At 37.7% G+C, this 16,756-nt stretch overlaps 1 protein-coding gene across 2 annotated transcripts in view; it reads right to left on the reverse strand.

Moving 5' to 3' along the window:
* Positions 1-16,756, reverse strand: part of KDM7A (lysine demethylase 7A) — a 100,592-nt gene that overhangs the window by 7,659 nt on the left and 76,177 nt on the right. Inside the window, exons 11-19 of one of the 2 annotated variants that reach the window (XM_053609301.1) lie at positions 13,868-13,957; positions 9,063-9,269; positions 6,786-6,910; positions 6,406-6,560; positions 5,299-5,396; positions 4,668-4,816; positions 4,351-4,559; positions 2,678-2,760; positions 2,060-2,152 (exon numbers count right to left, since the gene is read on the reverse strand). In XM_053609301.1, coding sequence (XP_053465276.1) covers positions 2,060-2,152; positions 2,678-2,760; positions 4,351-4,559; positions 4,668-4,816; positions 5,299-5,396; positions 6,406-6,560; positions 6,786-6,910; positions 9,063-9,269; positions 13,868-13,957 — 1,209 coding nt within the window. The remainder of the gene's footprint in view (positions 1-2,059; positions 2,153-2,677; positions 2,761-4,350; positions 4,560-4,667; positions 4,817-5,298; positions 5,397-6,405; positions 6,561-6,785; positions 6,911-9,062; positions 9,270-13,867; positions 13,958-16,756) is intronic. The other variant, XM_053609302.1, reaches the window with a different exon arrangement.

The raw sequence follows: 16,756 nt of genomic DNA on the forward strand, positions 1-16,756 counted from the left end.
TAACTTAAGTCAAGAAGAAAAAGGAGAGAGAGAAAATTACAAGTTGAAATGCCCACCCTGCCATTACAGTGAGCCCGTGCCTTGAGGGCCTGAGAGGGGAGATGTAGACTTAGGCTTCTATAGCATGCCACAGCTCCCTTATACCTCTCACAGTATCAAGTACTTGAGTCTCACTATGTCACTCTCAGTAGAGTGCCATGGCGTCACAGCTCACAGCAATCTCAAACCCCTGGGCTCAAGAGATTCTCTTGCCTCGGCCTCCCACACAGCTGGGACTACAGGCGCCTGCCACAACGCCTGGCTATTTTTTGCTTGCAATTGTCACTGTTGTTTAGCTGGCCCAGGCAGGATTCAAACCCGCCAGCCTCGGTGCATGTAGCCAGCGCTGTAACCACTGTGGTACAGGCACCAAGCCTATAACCACCTACTTTCTTTAAGGTAAATCTTTACATCCAGAGCCCCTAGCTTAGTGTTTTTCCTTAACTACATACAACTCCTCTTTCAGTCTCTTAAGACTATTGAGTAAACTTTCAGAAAAAAAAAAAAAAAAAAAGTGACTGACTAGTGAGTCTTCAAATCAACAGAGGGTCAGGACCAGTATTAAAAAGAGAAAGGAACAGATGATGTGAAAAGAGTACACTGCAATGTGATGCTTCACAAAACTAGTTTTAATCATGCACATGTGTATCAAAGAGAGATATAAAATATATCTCTGATGCAGTCATGACCAAGTAAGTTTCAAAATCAGTATTAAAGATAATAGCTTACTTTTAATACTGAACCCTATAATGCTAATAAATAATAAACTTTATGGCCGGCTACAGTGAGGCATTATAAAATCATATACTGAAAAAGTGAATTATATCAGTTAAAGGACTGATTCTGACTCTGGAGTATATCCTTCTAAATTCAATGAAGAACTTATACTCACAAAGCCTTGCTTTAATAAAAAACTTGACCGTTTTACTTCTTGTAAAAGTAATAGCTAACTATGTAGAAAATACAGATAAGCCAAATAAAGGAAATAAAAAACACCCATAATTCCACTACTTAGAGATTAATGATCTTACATACATATTTAGGTTGGTGTCTAATTATCTTTTCTGCTTGTATATTATACATCTCCTTCTCCAGGCCAGGACTCTGGAAGATGGGAAAATCTAAAGGCTCTTTTCACTTCTGCTGAGGTTATTCCAGTGCTATGAGAAAGCTTTATTCACAAGAGATTTCCCCACCAGACACAGTGGCTGATCCTGTAATCTTAGCACTTTGGGAGGCCGAGGCCTCAGGATTACCCGAGCTTAGGAGTTAAAAGACCAGCCTGAGCAAGAGTGAGACCCTGTCTCTAAAAATAGCTGGACATTGTGGTGGGTGCCTGTAGTCCCTGCTATTTGGGAGAATGAGGCAAGAGAATCATTTGAGCCTAAGAGTTTGAGGTTGCTGTGAGCTATGATGCCATAGCACTCTACCACGGGTGAAAAAGTGAGACTCTGTCTAAATAAATAAATAAATAATAAAGAGTTTTGACTCTCTTTGGCTGCTATTTTCCAAGGTTTGCAGCAAAAGGTTATAACACTTTCCTTATTTGGTGCTGCTGGTCAAGTTTTTTTTTTTTTAAACATGTATTTTTGTTATTTGTTATTATTTATTTATTTATTTATTTTGCAGTTTTTGGACAGGGCTGGGTTTGAACCCATGACCTCTAGCATATGGGGCCAGTGCCCTACTCTGTTGAGCGACAGGCGCCGCCCCTGCTAGTCAAGTTTTGATTTCTAATTTTGGTTCATTTTCTTTGGTGTAAGCATTAATATGCTGGGATCCTAAAACATCTAGTTTCATCTCTTAAAGCAGAGGTTCTGCTGGGGTTAATGGATAGTCTTGAGGCTGGGGTTGGGGTGCTGGTAGCAGCACAAACCATGGAAAAATGTAAACAAAAGTCAGTATTTATGATGAACATTTTCCTCAAAAGAGAATCTGTAACTTTCATCAAATTCTCAAAGAAATTTAGTATCTAGAAATGTTCAAGAAATAATGTCAGACTGGGTGCAGTGGCTCACACCTGTAATCCCAGCAATTTGGGAAGCTGAGGTAGGAGGATTGCTTGGAGCCAGGAGTTTGAGACCAGCCAGGACAACACAGCAAGACCCAGCCTCTATAAAACATAAAAAAAAACTAGCTGAGCATGATGATGCATGCCTGTAGTCCCAGCTACACAGGAAGCTAAACTGGGAGGATCATTGAGCCCAAGAGTTCAAGACTGCAGTGAGCTATGATCACATTACCACACTCTAGCCTGGAAAAGAGAGTAAGACACTTGACTCTTAAAGAAAAAAAAAGAAGAAAGAAAGGAAAGCTATAACATCAGAGTTATAAAAAAGATCTTCATGGTATTCTTTTCCTTTCATGTTTCAGTCTAACCATACATACATACAGGTGTTGGAAGTCAGTGATTTTTAAAACTACTGCTTTGAATAAATTATTATTTTCCAGATCACATTCTATCCACGAGCCTTACCTTAATCATCATAGTAGAATCCCAACATGGACAGTTGTTCAAATGTGAATTTAATCATAATTTTTTTGCCTCCTAGTTCTAGTCATTAATAACTATACAAAAATTTTAACAGCTTAAATAAGAATTTTAAATGTCCTTTTATGTTTCCAACTTAGAATATACCTGAGGATTAAGTCTGGAAGTATCAAACTGTTTAATCCAGGAAGAAGTCCTCAAATCTCGATCTTCAGTCTTGACATGGTATCCTAAAGAGAAGTTTTAATTAAATTATCTTTGCACAAACTTGATCTGAAAGGACAAAATTAGCCTAATGCTTAAAACTGAGAGCAGAATTATGTTGACATTTTAAAATAAATACATTAACTCTTTTGATATTTGTTCATATACTTTCCCCTTTACTATTTTCCTTTTCCTTTCAACAACAAAAAACAATCACTAGCTCACAGCTTATCATGTTAATACTTTCAATTCTCTCAAAGACTGTATTTATTTATTATTATTATTTTTTTAAAGGCTACTCAAGTAAAGCAGTGGGTGCAGAGAAGGAACAATGAAATCTGTAACTGAGAAAAAAATACAAGAAATCTGTAACTGGTTCTGATCAATTAGTTGTAAACCCACTGCATTTGACTAGCCTCAAAGATTTTCTTTGTATGACAGGTTTTGGGCCAAATACTGGAAGACCTAAACTCAAATTTTATGGCCATCTGTTGTAGCTATAAAACCAAAAGCAATATCCTTTCTCTAAAAATGTTATTTCCTATGTAGAAGATTTTCCCAAATAGAATAAAGGCAATTGGTTGCAGTGGAAAGATAGACAAATTCAGATTTGAATTTGAGATCTTCCATTACTAATGCAATTGCAGGCAAGTTACTTACCTTCCCCGAACTTCAGTTTGCTCTTATACAATAAGCACAGGCTTTGATATCAGATGGTCTTGGGTTCAAATTCTAGCATCAATGAATAATAGCTAAGTAAACTGTGGGCAAATTAATTTCACTAAGTCTTACTTCCTTTAACTATAAAATGGGAGTGATTTTTACCAATGCTATATGTGTTATTTCAAGAATTAAGTGACATGAATGCCAAGCTCCTGTCCATAGTTGACAATTATGTAGTCAACACAATTATTACATAGACATTCAATTTTAATGTAGTCCATCTTCTCCCCAAACTTCCTCAGGTTTTTTTGTAAATAAAAATTTGCTCTAAAGGTACAGAGCAAAAAAGACAACGGGACATATCTGACATTGTCATTGAGTCTGCCTTCTTTTCCTAATTCTCCGTTTCAAATAGAAGGAAGAATAGCCTCAATCAGAAAGAAATAGTTCAAAACTCATTTTCCTTTTATAAAAGGACAATAGGATTGACTGTTCAAATTTAGCAGACCATTTAAGACACCAAAACATTCCTTTTCACTCTGATAATAATACTGTCTTGCAACAGCAATGGTAGAATTATGCTACTAAACACAATTCTGAATCCTAGGTAATTTACATTTTGAGTTCTTATGCCTCCATCTTACATGACTTGGCAGCATTATATATATTTTGTCAACATTCTTTTTTTTTTTTTTTTTTTTTTTTTGTAGTTGCCATTGTTGTTTGGCAGGCCTGGCCTGGGTTCAAACCCACTAGCCCGGGTGTATATGGCTGGTGCCTTAGCCGCTGAGCTACAGGTGCCAAGCCTCTATCAACATTCTTAACACCATTTAGAGTTAAAGGTGTGCAATGAATAGTTTTTATTCATAATCTCTAACTTGAACTAGGATTAGTGAACTATTAGGTTGGGCATCATGTTACTTCTTAGAAGACTGATAATTTCTTTTTCTTACCATATTCCACTGGTTTATCATAGCGATACAACCGCCTAACCTCATGGTTATTGCTGTGGCAGCTGCTGGGATCCTGGTGAGAGTTTCTTTCACTGCTGCAGTCTGTGCTTTGTATTTGCCTTTGTAAACATGTGGAATAGTGCAACCCTGCCATAGACAGCATGCCCTGAATAGCTTCTTCCTCTGTGCTCGTCGAGGTAGGACATTCCCTAAAAAGCAGATTATCAGAAAAAAAAAAGTGTATTTTTTCTGATAAAATTTTCAGCAAAATTTAAAACTAACAAGTGTTTTAAGACTACTACTATCAGCAAACCTACCTTTTAATTGGAGTTTCACTTCTAAATGGCTTCTGGCTCTTTTGAAGGAAGCTCCTCATCACATTAGATTCTTCCTTAAAGTTTGATGTTATTTCTGGTTTCTTTTCATCACCTGAACTTTCAGACTCTTCAGTGGTAAAATTATTCTTCTGAGATAACAAATAATTAAATAGAAACAAAGCTATGTAAGAAATTGACCAAGTCTGTACAAGCTAATCCAAAAGACTTTATGTGTCTGGAGAAATTCAAAATCTTAATTATTATGAAATTATTTCAGATTTCACATGAAAAAGTAAGAATATCTATCAACCACAGGTACATACTACTTTAATAAAAAACATCCAGGCTTTCTTTAAGGTAAAATGAAATAAAACCTATGAGAGAGATGAGAAACATAGGAACAGCATAAGCAGTAAAGTCCTCTCCCTCCACTTGTCCAAAATCAGACAAAAGCTATGTGAACAGTCACATGACAGTGAGTACATACAATGACCACTACAGGAAGACCCTACACTACACAGATCACAGATTAGCTTCAAGGAAGGCTGTTGTTTGCCTTCCTCCCAACTGATGCTACGTGGTGCTCATCTTTCTATCAAATAACATACAAGTCACAGGGTCTCAGGCGTACCAGTGCAGTGCACTCAGGTCCAGAGTCTTCTGACTCAGAAATATCAGAATATCCTGCTGATCTATTCCTGAGTTCTGATTTCACACGTGTAAAAAATCCTACAAAGGAAGGGAAAAGATGAGGGAAGAAAGACAAAGTCATTAGAATTTGATGAATAAGGCACAAGTTAACGCTAAAGTTCACCCAGCTCCAGGATATTTCCCAATTTTGTCTACGGCCATACCACCCTGAACGCGCCTGATCTCATCTGATATTTCCCATTCTTTCCTCTTCTATCCTCCTTTAGGAAAAACAACTTCCCTAAACCTAAAAAACATTCATGTAGTTAGTGAAGTCAACAACCTTATAATCTAGACTTTCTCTTTTCATGAGGCACCACTATCTAGCACTTCTTGTTTGAGGAATTTCCTGTTGATTAGCACCTTTTTCCTGCCATGTGCACAAAACTAGAGTAACCAACTACAGCAGTGCCAAATTTATCTGAATTAGCAGGAACTAAGATGTTCAGTATGGATGAAATAATGTTACTTATTTGAAACATTTACTTGTCAAGTATAAAAATATTTCAACTACTTTTTAAAGTAGAAGGGTATTTGAAGGTCCTAAAAAATGTTGAGAAATTAAGACTTCAATTAAAGGAGAAAGATCTCAAGGAGAAGACAGTGTTGATATTTTATCATATTGAAAAGAACCAAATTAATAACCTAGTAGAGGCCTTTTTGTCAATAGCTAATCAAGTAACACCACAACCTAACAGCTTCAGATCAGCCAATCTGAAAATTATATACATGTTAGCTATAATTATTATACATACAAAATTTCATTAAACATGGAATTTTTATTTTGGGGATTAGAGACCCATAAAATGTATGAGCTTTCACATGACTAAAAACTGACTAGAACGAAGGTATGTGACCTCCATAACCCCCTGTCTCTGATACCACTTCCCGTTCACATTCAGCACCTCTCCGATGGGTGACAGCATAAGGGCCACAAAAATTCTCAATTCTACTATACATTTACAAACTTTAAAATTACCAAGTTACTTAGCATGTTATCTCGTTAGTAATGAACAGATCTTTAAAATAACCATTAAAACAAACATACTGTTAAGTGGCTTTTGAGATGCTTCATTTTCCATCCCCTCTATTCCTGAAATCCCGTCTATCTTCATTTTTGTCTTTTTTGTCCTTCTTTTATCATCTTCATTTTCACTATCTGCTGTATAAAGACTCTGATCTGCGAAGGGCTGTCTCTCATCTCTGTGTCACGAAGGAAAAGTACTCAAGTCAGAAAATACGACTATGTAAGACTATGCAGCCAAACGGTATTCCCCTCCCCATTAATTTACAGACATTGAGGGTAAAGAACTGAGACCTTGTCCCCATATTTCAGTCAGCTGTGCCACAGTATAGACTAGTGATAGAATGAACAAAGGGAATCCTCTGAAAATTAATCTGCTTGATAATTTGATCTACTTTACGTACTTAATTATTCTTCCATTTGTCAGCAGTAATCGTAGATCATTATCTTTTGCTCTCCATTCAGGTACTGTGGAAGATGGCTGGAGATGTTTGTTGAATTTTCCATTCAATTTAGAGCTCAAGATGTCCTTAAAGTACAAAAGCAAAAGTTACTTAACCTCCACCCTCAGATGTCCCTGCTTGACTGAGGAATACAGTATACCACCAGCTCCCCTATGGTGCTGCATCTCAAAGTGACAGGTAGCCTCCAGAGCATGGGGACATGTGGCACTATGGCACTCCAGAGTTCCTAAAGCCAAAGCAAGAGTAGGGCTCATCTTTCTGGAGGACCATTAACAATAAAATACATTCTATAAAGTAGAATGTCAAATGTGCATAAAGCGAATTAAAAAAAAAATTCACTCTTACAGAAAGCTGAAAAGCTGCGACAGCCCCATATAAAGTATTTTAACTCTCCCTCCCCCCCTGCTTCTTCCTGCTGCAGTGCTGTTGGGCCTTTCGGTTCACCCCATCCTTCACTTAATGTCTCCCTAGCAACTAATAGGTCACCATACTAGGAACACTAGGAACAAAGACCACTAAGTGACATAACAGTATAATAATAGCTGGGTTTTAATGCATAAAAAAGATTTCCTTTTTCCTTAATAACAAATAGAACCTTTCATAATAAGCTAATCTTCCCTGATGACTGTAGGTAAGTAGATCTAGAAAATAACTTAAAACAATTATCTAAAACTTAAAATATTTAAGAAAGTTGACGTTTCCTTCTTTCTTTTTTGTTTTTTTGAGACAGTCTCTGTCACGTTAGGTAGAGTGCCATGGTGCCATAGCTCACAGCAACCTCAAACACCTAGGCTCAAGCAATCCTCTTGCCTCAGCCTCCCAAGAAGCTGGGATTACAGGTGTGCACCACAATGCCTGGGTAATTTCTCTATTACTTTTTTAGTAGAGACAGGGTCTCGCTCTTACTCAGGCTGGTCTTCAACTCCTGAGCTCAAGCAATCCAGCCTCCCAGAATGCTAGAATTATAGGCATGAGCTACCACACCCAGTCAGAAAGTTAAAGTTTCTATAAAACTTTTTTAAATATTTAGTTCAGAGATACCCCTATTTTATTCATTTTATGTACTTATTTATTTTTATGTTTTTAGGGTTGGGGTCTATGTGGCCCAGGCTGATCTCAAACTGCTGGGCTTAAGCAATCCTCTTGCTGCAACCAACCTTTCAGCCAGGCAGGACTACAGGCACATGCACCACACCCAACTCTATCTCATTCATTTTAAATTACTGCCTATCCTCTACTTAAGATACAAAATTATGAATGATACAGCTCTCATCATAAACTTGTTACCATGTTTTACAAAAGTGCTTCATCAATCTCATTACTGCCTCCCATTTTCTCCTTTGTCCAGTAGGCCAGCACTTTACAAATTTTAATGAGTCTATTCTAATACTCTCCCAGTCTAACAGTCTTCTAGGCTGATGATGGTGGCTCAAGTACAGACATTCTGCATTTGCTCTTCTCTCTGCCTGTAACATTATTCCTCAGATCTCTGTGCATTCATTGAGTTGGTGTGATGCATCAGTTCAAACCTGATAGGCTCTCTGACCACCTCAGCTAAAGTCGCCAGCCATAGCCCACCCATTTACTCCTACTGCTGCTCTGTTGTTTTAGGTTCTTTCATCATTTATAATCTGAAATTATATTATTTTGGTGTCTCTGCCTCCCCATCCTTCCAACTTGAACTAGGATGAAAGCTTCATGAGGGCAAGACTTAAGTTTTGCTCACTCTGGCATCTTCTCCAGAGCCTAGAAGAACATATGGTACTTGGTAACATCCACTGAACAGGTCAGGAAATGAATGAGGTCTATTCATCCTAATTCTACAGGACAACTAGGAAGATTACGCACCACTCCTCAAAGCGGGATGATACCTACAATTCTACAGCAAAAATTAGAGAACAAGAATAGTCAGACTGTTCTTTCCTTTTTTTTTTTGAGACAGTCTCACTCTGTTGCTCTGGGTAGAGTGCAGTGACATCATAGCTCACAGCAACCTCAAACTCTTGGGGTTTGAGAAAACCTCTTGCCTCAACCTCCAAAGTAGTTGGGATTACAGATGCCCACCACAATGACTGCTAGTTTGTTTGGTTTTTTTTTCTACAGGAATATAGGTGAGCCACCACCCTGGGCCCAGACTATTTACTTTTTATTACCCTTTTAAAGAACTTCAAAGAAACAATCATATCTCTTTTTGTTATTATGAAACATAATACTTACCTCTTCCCATGGACACATCTCTAATCTTTTGAGGACCTCCCTAGTGTGGAGCTCTAGGATGTCTAGGTTAGAAGGAGTTCGGACATTATCTCGAAGTTTCCTCATCTTTCGCCGAGAATGGTACGGGGAAGTTGCTTCATTTGAGGATCGTGAAACTGGACACACAGTAGGAATTCCCTGAGATTTAACTGGTTTGCCATTTTCTTCCTTTAAGAATTAAAATCAAAGTATTTTTATGACATAGCTACTATATTCATATCTGCCTAATTACCCATAAATACATTTTAGAAAATTAAACCATTCAGTTTAATCATATATACAAAAAAGGTTAAATCATAAGCCTCAAAGAGCTTTGCTGGGACCTTTATTCTCTCTTTTTTTTTTTTTTTGCAGTTTTTGGCCGGGGCTGGGTTTGAACCCACCACCTCTGGCATATAGGGCCAGCGCCCTACTCCGTTAAGCCACAGGCACCGCCCAAGGAACCTTTATTCTCTTCTTTCCCCAACATAAGACACCACTGTGAACACATTTCCTTGATTTTCATTATCATATTAAAGGCTATGTTGTACACATATGCCACTGTATGGATATAGTATAATTTATTTATTTAATGCTTACCGGTAGCCATTTAGTCTGCTTACAATTCTTTTCCACAATAAATTCTTTTCACATAAATACTTGCATAAATCAATATTTACTTTTAAATTTTTTTTTAATTTTTTACTTTTAAAGACAGTGTCTCACTCTGTTGTCCAGGCTGAAGTGCAGCGGCATGAGAATAGCTCACTGCAGCCTTGAACTTCTGGGCTCAAGCGATCCTCCCAACTTAGCCTCCCCAGTAGCTGGGATTATGTGATGGCTAGCTAATTTTAAAATGTTTTTGTATCTTAGAATGGGTACAGGCAAAGACTAAAGACAGAATACAAATGTCCACATACAATAACTAAGAAAATGCCATGAAGGCTACGTTGAACAGTTTGATGAGAATATTTTAGATTGTATATGAAACTAGCACATTGTACCCCTTGATTGCACTAATGTACACAGCTATGATTTAACAATAATAAAAAAAAAACTACCACCAAAAAAAAAAAAAAAAAATGTTTTTGTAAAAATGGGTTCTCACTGTGTTGCCCTGGCTGGTCTTGAACTCTGACCTCAAGCAATCCTTTTGCTTCAGCTTCCCAAAGTGTTGGGATTATAGACATTAGCCATCTGTAACCATATCATGAAAAGTTGTAGTCTACTATTCCCCAATCTGATTCCTATTCTTCAAAAGCTACTATTTGCAACTTTTTTTTTTACTATGGTAATATACATGTAACATAAAATTTTCTATTTTAACCATTTTTTTTAAAATTTCAAGATAGTGTGAGGGTACAAACAACCAGGTCAAAATATTTCAATTTGTTAGGTAGAGTCCCTCTTGTGGTTATGTCCTGCATTCAAAAGGAGTGCCAAATACACCCACACTGTGTCCATTCAGTGGGAGCACTCCACACTTTTTCTCCTCCCTTGTCACCCCTCCCCCAACTTAAATTGAAATGAGTTTTTCTCCTATGTGGGTATGCATTAGATCAGTGGTTCTCAACCTTCCTAATGCCATGACCCTTTAATACAGTTCCTCATGTTGTGGTGACCCCCAACCATAAAATTATTTTCACTGATACTTCATAAGTGTAATTTTGCTACTGTTATGAATTGTAATGTAAATATCTGATATTAGGCAACCCCTAAAGCAAGTTGAGAACCGCTGCATTAGATCATCTACTGGCTTCATATTAGTATTGAATACATTGAATAATTGCTTTTCCACTCTTGTGATACTTTACTAAGAAGAATGTTTCAGCTCCATCCAGGATAATACAAAAGATGTGGCATCACCATCTTTTTTATGGCTGAATAGTATTCGATGGTATGCATACACCATAATTTGTTAATCCATTCCTGAGTGACGGGCATCTTTAAGTATATAGTTCAGTTACATTAAATATATTCATACTGTTGTACAACCATCACCACCATCCATCTCCAGAACTTTTTCATCTGCACGAACTAAAACTGTACCCACTGAACAATAAGTAGCTTACCATTCTCCCCTGCCCCCAGTCCCTAGCAGCTACAATTTTTATCTGCACTCCTCTATGAATTTGACACTAGGAACTTCATATAAGTGGAAGAATATATTTGTCCTTTGATGACCGACTTATTTCACTTAGAGAAATATCTTCAAGGTTCATCTGTTTTGTAGCATGTGTCAAAATTTCCTTCTTCTATAAGGCTGAATAATATTCCATTGTATGTATGTACCACAATTTGTTTATCTTGGCCCAACTTTGGCTATTGTGCATAATGCTGCCATAAACATGGGTTACATACATCTGAGTCCCTGGCTGCGATTCTTTTAACTATTGGGTAGCCAGGACTCACAACTCTAATTGTGGGGTTTTCCCCCCAGTTTTTTGCTTTCAAATTTCTAAATAACATGTTTAAACTGTTTTCAGCTTCAGTCATTACTGAATTCCTACTATTCAAGATGAAGTCTTAATCCTCACATACCTCTCCGAAACATACACATACTCTCCTTTCCTTCAATATTCAGTATTTAAATTATGCTCAGTAAAAATTATTGATAACCCGATGCCATGTAACATACTATTATTACATTCCTTTCTTTTACACCTTTAGATAATCCTTTGAGTTACAACTGCCTCACTCCCCATCTGCTTTGTTTTCTATGAATTCATCATTAATTGATCCTCAAATTCTCCACTAGAAGAATACATTAGGTAATCCTTGTAGACAGCCTCCTAGATAGGATTGCCAGACAAGTACAAGACACCCAATTAAAGTTGAATTTTAGGTAACAATCAATATGGAGCGTTTCAATCTCCTGATTTATCTTGGACTGGCTGCTCTTTGGGGCAGACTTACCAGTATATTTTACCACTTTAAACTTGCAGTATGAATTTGGAGTTGACACAGTTTCAGAAATGACACTTTTTTTTTTGCAGTTTTTGGCTGGGGCTGGGTTTGAACTCACCACCTCCAGCATATGGGGCCGGCACCCTACTCCTTTGAGCCACAGGCGCCGCCCAGAAATGACACTTTCATTTATTTACATATGTTTTACTTCCCTTAATAAAGACTTACAGTTTTTTTTTTTTTGAATGTTTATTAACTTTATTTATTTGAAGCTACCATTTAGGGTATCAATCAGGATCACATTGAGCTGTATGTACCAGAGACTGAAAAATAGCAGCTTAAACTAGACAAAGGCTTTAACTTTTGGTATACAATGAGGAATCCCAGATTTGGAGTCCAGTCGAGATCTGAGGCACTTGGTCAAGAAAACAGACTCCTCTGTCTCACTGCTGGGCTGCTCCACCTCTAGGAATTGCTGTGAACTGTTTTGTTGTTTTTGGACTTGGCACTCAGTTGAACTGCCTTGGGGAGAGCTTGAGCAGGAGTGCGGAGAACTTTGGGCGTTGTCTAGGGCCCCAGACTGAGCCACTGAGCCGGACAGAGCTAATAGTGTTCGGCTGTGGGCCGCAGGGAGCATTGTGAGAGAACTCGACTTACAGTTTTTTTTCATATAGACTCATACCTTTATATTAACTTTATCCTTAGTTTTGGTTGTTATCATGCAGGAGATTTATTTAAGATCAAATATATGACTTTTGATACTAAATTCATTAATTTGTGATTAGTATCACTCGTTAAGAACAGAAAATATTTTTCTACCTTAGCTAGAATATTTTCCTACTATAGCTATTACATGTTCGATTCTATCCATGCATATTAAATCCAGTATTTTTTTTTTTTTTTTTTTGAGACAGTCTCACTTTGTCACCCTCTGTAGAGTGTCCTGGCATCATAGCTCACAGCAACCTCAAATGCTTGAGCTCAAGAGATTCTCTTGTCTTAGCCTCCTTAGTAACTGGGACTACAGATGCTTGCCACAATGCCTGGCTATTTTTTTTTGTTGTTGTTGTTTGTTTGCTTAGCAGGCTCAGGCCGGTTCGAACCCACCAGCCCTGGTAAATGTGGCCAGGACCCCTAACCACTGAGCTTTGGACGCTAAGCCCAAACCCAGCATTTTTAATATTTCTTAGATGTATACTTCTTCCTATTCTCCAAACACAAACCTAATGTAAGCTGTGAAATTATCAGCTGTCCTTCATTCTGCCACTTAATTTCCTCCATTCAAGCTACACACTAACAGAACGACCTTTCTAAAAAATTATTTTAATTAAAACATCCTTTCTACCCTTAAACACTTAGAAGAGCCCTTAATTAATAAATTAAAACACCTAATCATAAATTTTATGAGCTTTGATCAAAAGGCATTTACTTGACCAAGTTGCTCTAACATTTTACTCCCAACACAAAAGGCATTTACTTGACCAAGTTGCTCTAACATTTTACTCCCAACACTATCCTCATCCCTTTCTCCAACCCAGCTTCTCTAGCATAACTCATCCCTCTTACATTTTTCCTCTTGTTCTAATTACTTAACATGTATTCATCTCTGGGTAGTTGAAATTAACTGGATCTGAAAGTGGTATCGTTTAGTCTATAAAGTAACCCAAAGTAATCTGGTAACTGCTTATTATTTCATTTCACTTTAATATTCTAAATTTCTCTCTAGGAATTCTGAAGCTTGAAAACCTGAGAATCCACCCAAGACTCATTCAATTATTTCTAAGTGTCTAAGGGTTTTCAAATGTTTGTAGTGAGATGGTAAATGTATTTGCTTCTCAAGCAGACAGTAACAAAGCGTTTACACAATAGTTTCTACTTACCTCTATTGCTCGAATTACTTTAGAAAGTTCTTTAATAAGATGTCCAGGTCTAACATTATCTGGAATTTCAAAGGCATGTTCAGATACAAGCTGTATTTGGATAAACAAAGATAAGAAAACCAAAGTTACTTACATTTTTACATGTAAAAACTAATTTACTAAACCAATTTTTGAATTCTCTAGGCTCTATAGACATAGCCAAACACTAGAAAGCCATGTCTCAGAGTTCACGAAGTTGATATAATACCATCTAAAGAGATCTTCATTAAAACATAAAAATCAGCTCAGCGCCCATAGCACAGTGGTTATGGCACTGGCCACATATACCAAAGCTGGCAGGTTAGAACCCAGCCCAAGCCAGCTAAACAACAATGACAACCATAACAACCACCAAAAAAAAATAGCGTTGTGGAGGGCCCCTATAGTCCCAGCTACTTGGGAGGCTCAGGCAAGAGACTTAAGCCCAAGAGTCTGAGGTTGCTGTGAGCTGTGACGCCATGGCATTCTAGCAAGGGCAACAGAGTGAGACTCTGTCTCCAAAAAAAAAAACCAAAAACAAAAACATAAGAGTCCTTAGATAGACTTATTTCCCCAGTGAGTTTTGCTTTACATTGAGTAGTAATCTTATACTTTAAATCTTAAAACCCAGGTGGCGCCTGTGGCTCAGTCGGTAAGGCGCCGGCCCCACATACGGAGGGTGGCGGGTTCAAACCCGGCCCCGGCTGAACTGCAACCAAAAAATAGCCGGGCGTTGTGGCGGGCGCCTGTGGTCCCAGCTACTCGGGAGGCTGAGGCAAGAGAATCGCTTAAGCCCAGGAGTTGGAGGTTGCTGTGAGCTGGGTGAGGCCATGGCACTCTACCGAGGGCCATAAAGTGAAACTCTGTCTCTACAAAAAAAATAAATCTTAAAACCCACCATAATTAATAAAGTATAATTAAGCCTAATATTTAATTCATAATCATAAAGTTTTTAAGGGAAATACAGGCACTGACATAATCCTAATTGCTCTTGGAAAATCTAATTTGAATAAATTTTTGTAAACTGTTTTTCTTTTAATAATCAAAAGCAAAACAGAAGGCCAGACACAGTGGCTCACACCTGTAATCCTAGCACTCTGGGAGGCTGAAGGCAGGTGGATTGCCTGAGCTCACAGGTTTGAGATCAATGTGAGCCCAAGTGAGACCCCATCTCTAAAAACAGCCATGTGTTGTGGCAGGCGCCTGTAGTCCCAGCTACTAGGGAGGCTGAGACAGGACAATCAATTAAACCCAAGAGTTTGAGGTTGCTATGAACTGTTACGCCGGTACTCTACTGAGGGCAACAAAGTGAGACTGTCTCAAAAAAATAGAAAAATGATCCAATAATAGTAAAGGGGAATTAATTGGTGAGTTACCATATTGATAGAACTGCAAACTATTGTCATTATTTATCATGTCTATTTCAAATATAAATCTCTATATCTTAAGTACCTTTAGCTTTTTAGACATACTCAACATACTAGTTTCTACTTTTGCTGTATACTTGGCTTTAGCATAATTTGTTAAAACAAGTTAATAACACAGTAATATTAAGTGCTAACATTAGAGTAACTGTGTACTCTAATATTAAGTATTTTACAAGTCTTAGCTCATTTAATCCTTCCAACAACACTATGGCATTTTACAATTTCCCCCATTTTACAATTGAGGGAACTGAGACACATTAGTTAGGTAACTTGCCCAAATCACCTAGCTGGTTTATTAGTAACAAAGCTGAGATTTGATTCCAAACATCTGACTCCAGAATCCATGCTCCTAAACACTATACTGAGTTGCCTCTCATCCTAGAACAAATTAACAGATAGTTAACGTAAACATCATGCTATTTATTTATTTACTTTTAAGACAGGGTCTTGCTCTGTTACCTGGGCACAGGTGCAGTGCTGTCATCATAGCTTACTGAAACCCCAAACTCCTGGGCTCAAGTGATCTTCCTGCCTCATCTTCTTGAGTAGCTGGAATCACTAGATGCAAGCCACTACTAATAGTAATTTCTTTTACTATTTGTAGAGATGGGGTCTCACTAAGTTGCTCAGCCTGGTCATAAGCAATCCCCTGCCTCAGCCTCCCAAAGTGCTAGGATTATAGGTGTGAGCCACCACACACAGCATATCATGCTTTTTAAAATGTGCTGCATGTATTAACAGTATTAATTTTTTACTGTGTATTACTTTGTATTAAAAGTATAAATTTTTTACTATGCACCAAAATCACCTGTGAACTTTGTTAAAAATAGAAGTTCATTGGCTCCCACTGTTAATCCTAGCACTCTGGGAGGCTGAGGCAGGTGAATTGTTTGAGCTTACAAGTTTGAGACCAGCCTAAGCAAAAGCAAGACCCCCATCTCCAAAAAAAAAAAAAAAATAGCTGAGCTTTGTGGTAGGCACCTGTAATTCTAGCTATTCAGGAGGCTGACGCAAGAAGATCACTTGAGACCAAGCATTTGAGGTTGCTGTGAGCAATGATGCCATTGCACTCTACTGGAGGCAAGAAAGTGAGACTGTGTCTCAAAAAAAAAAAAAAAAATAGAGGTTCAGGTCATACTCCTAAATCAGAATCTCTAGAGAAGAATCCAGGGGCTTTATTTTTACAAAATGCACTAATGGGAATTCTGATAAACTCACAAATTTGAGCACCATTTTCTAAAGCCATTAGTAGAAAATGAATTATATTGTTTTTGCAACATGCCCATTTTTATCTTGTTACAGGTGGCCATAAAGTTTATGTGCAATTCAAAATGGTAAACCCTGTACAGTTTTAAATTAGCTTATGCCTTTCCTTCTTATATGGATGATAATGTCTTTTACAGTGGAAGACATGATTTTAATTTTCCTGGATGTTTTCACACTG

The sequence above is a fragment of the Nycticebus coucang genome, chromosome 11, assembly GCF_027406575.1.
Source record: "Nycticebus coucang isolate mNycCou1 chromosome 11, mNycCou1.pri, whole genome shotgun sequence".
NCBI classification, from domain to species: domain Eukaryota; kingdom Metazoa; phylum Chordata; class Mammalia; order Primates; family Lorisidae; genus Nycticebus; species Nycticebus coucang.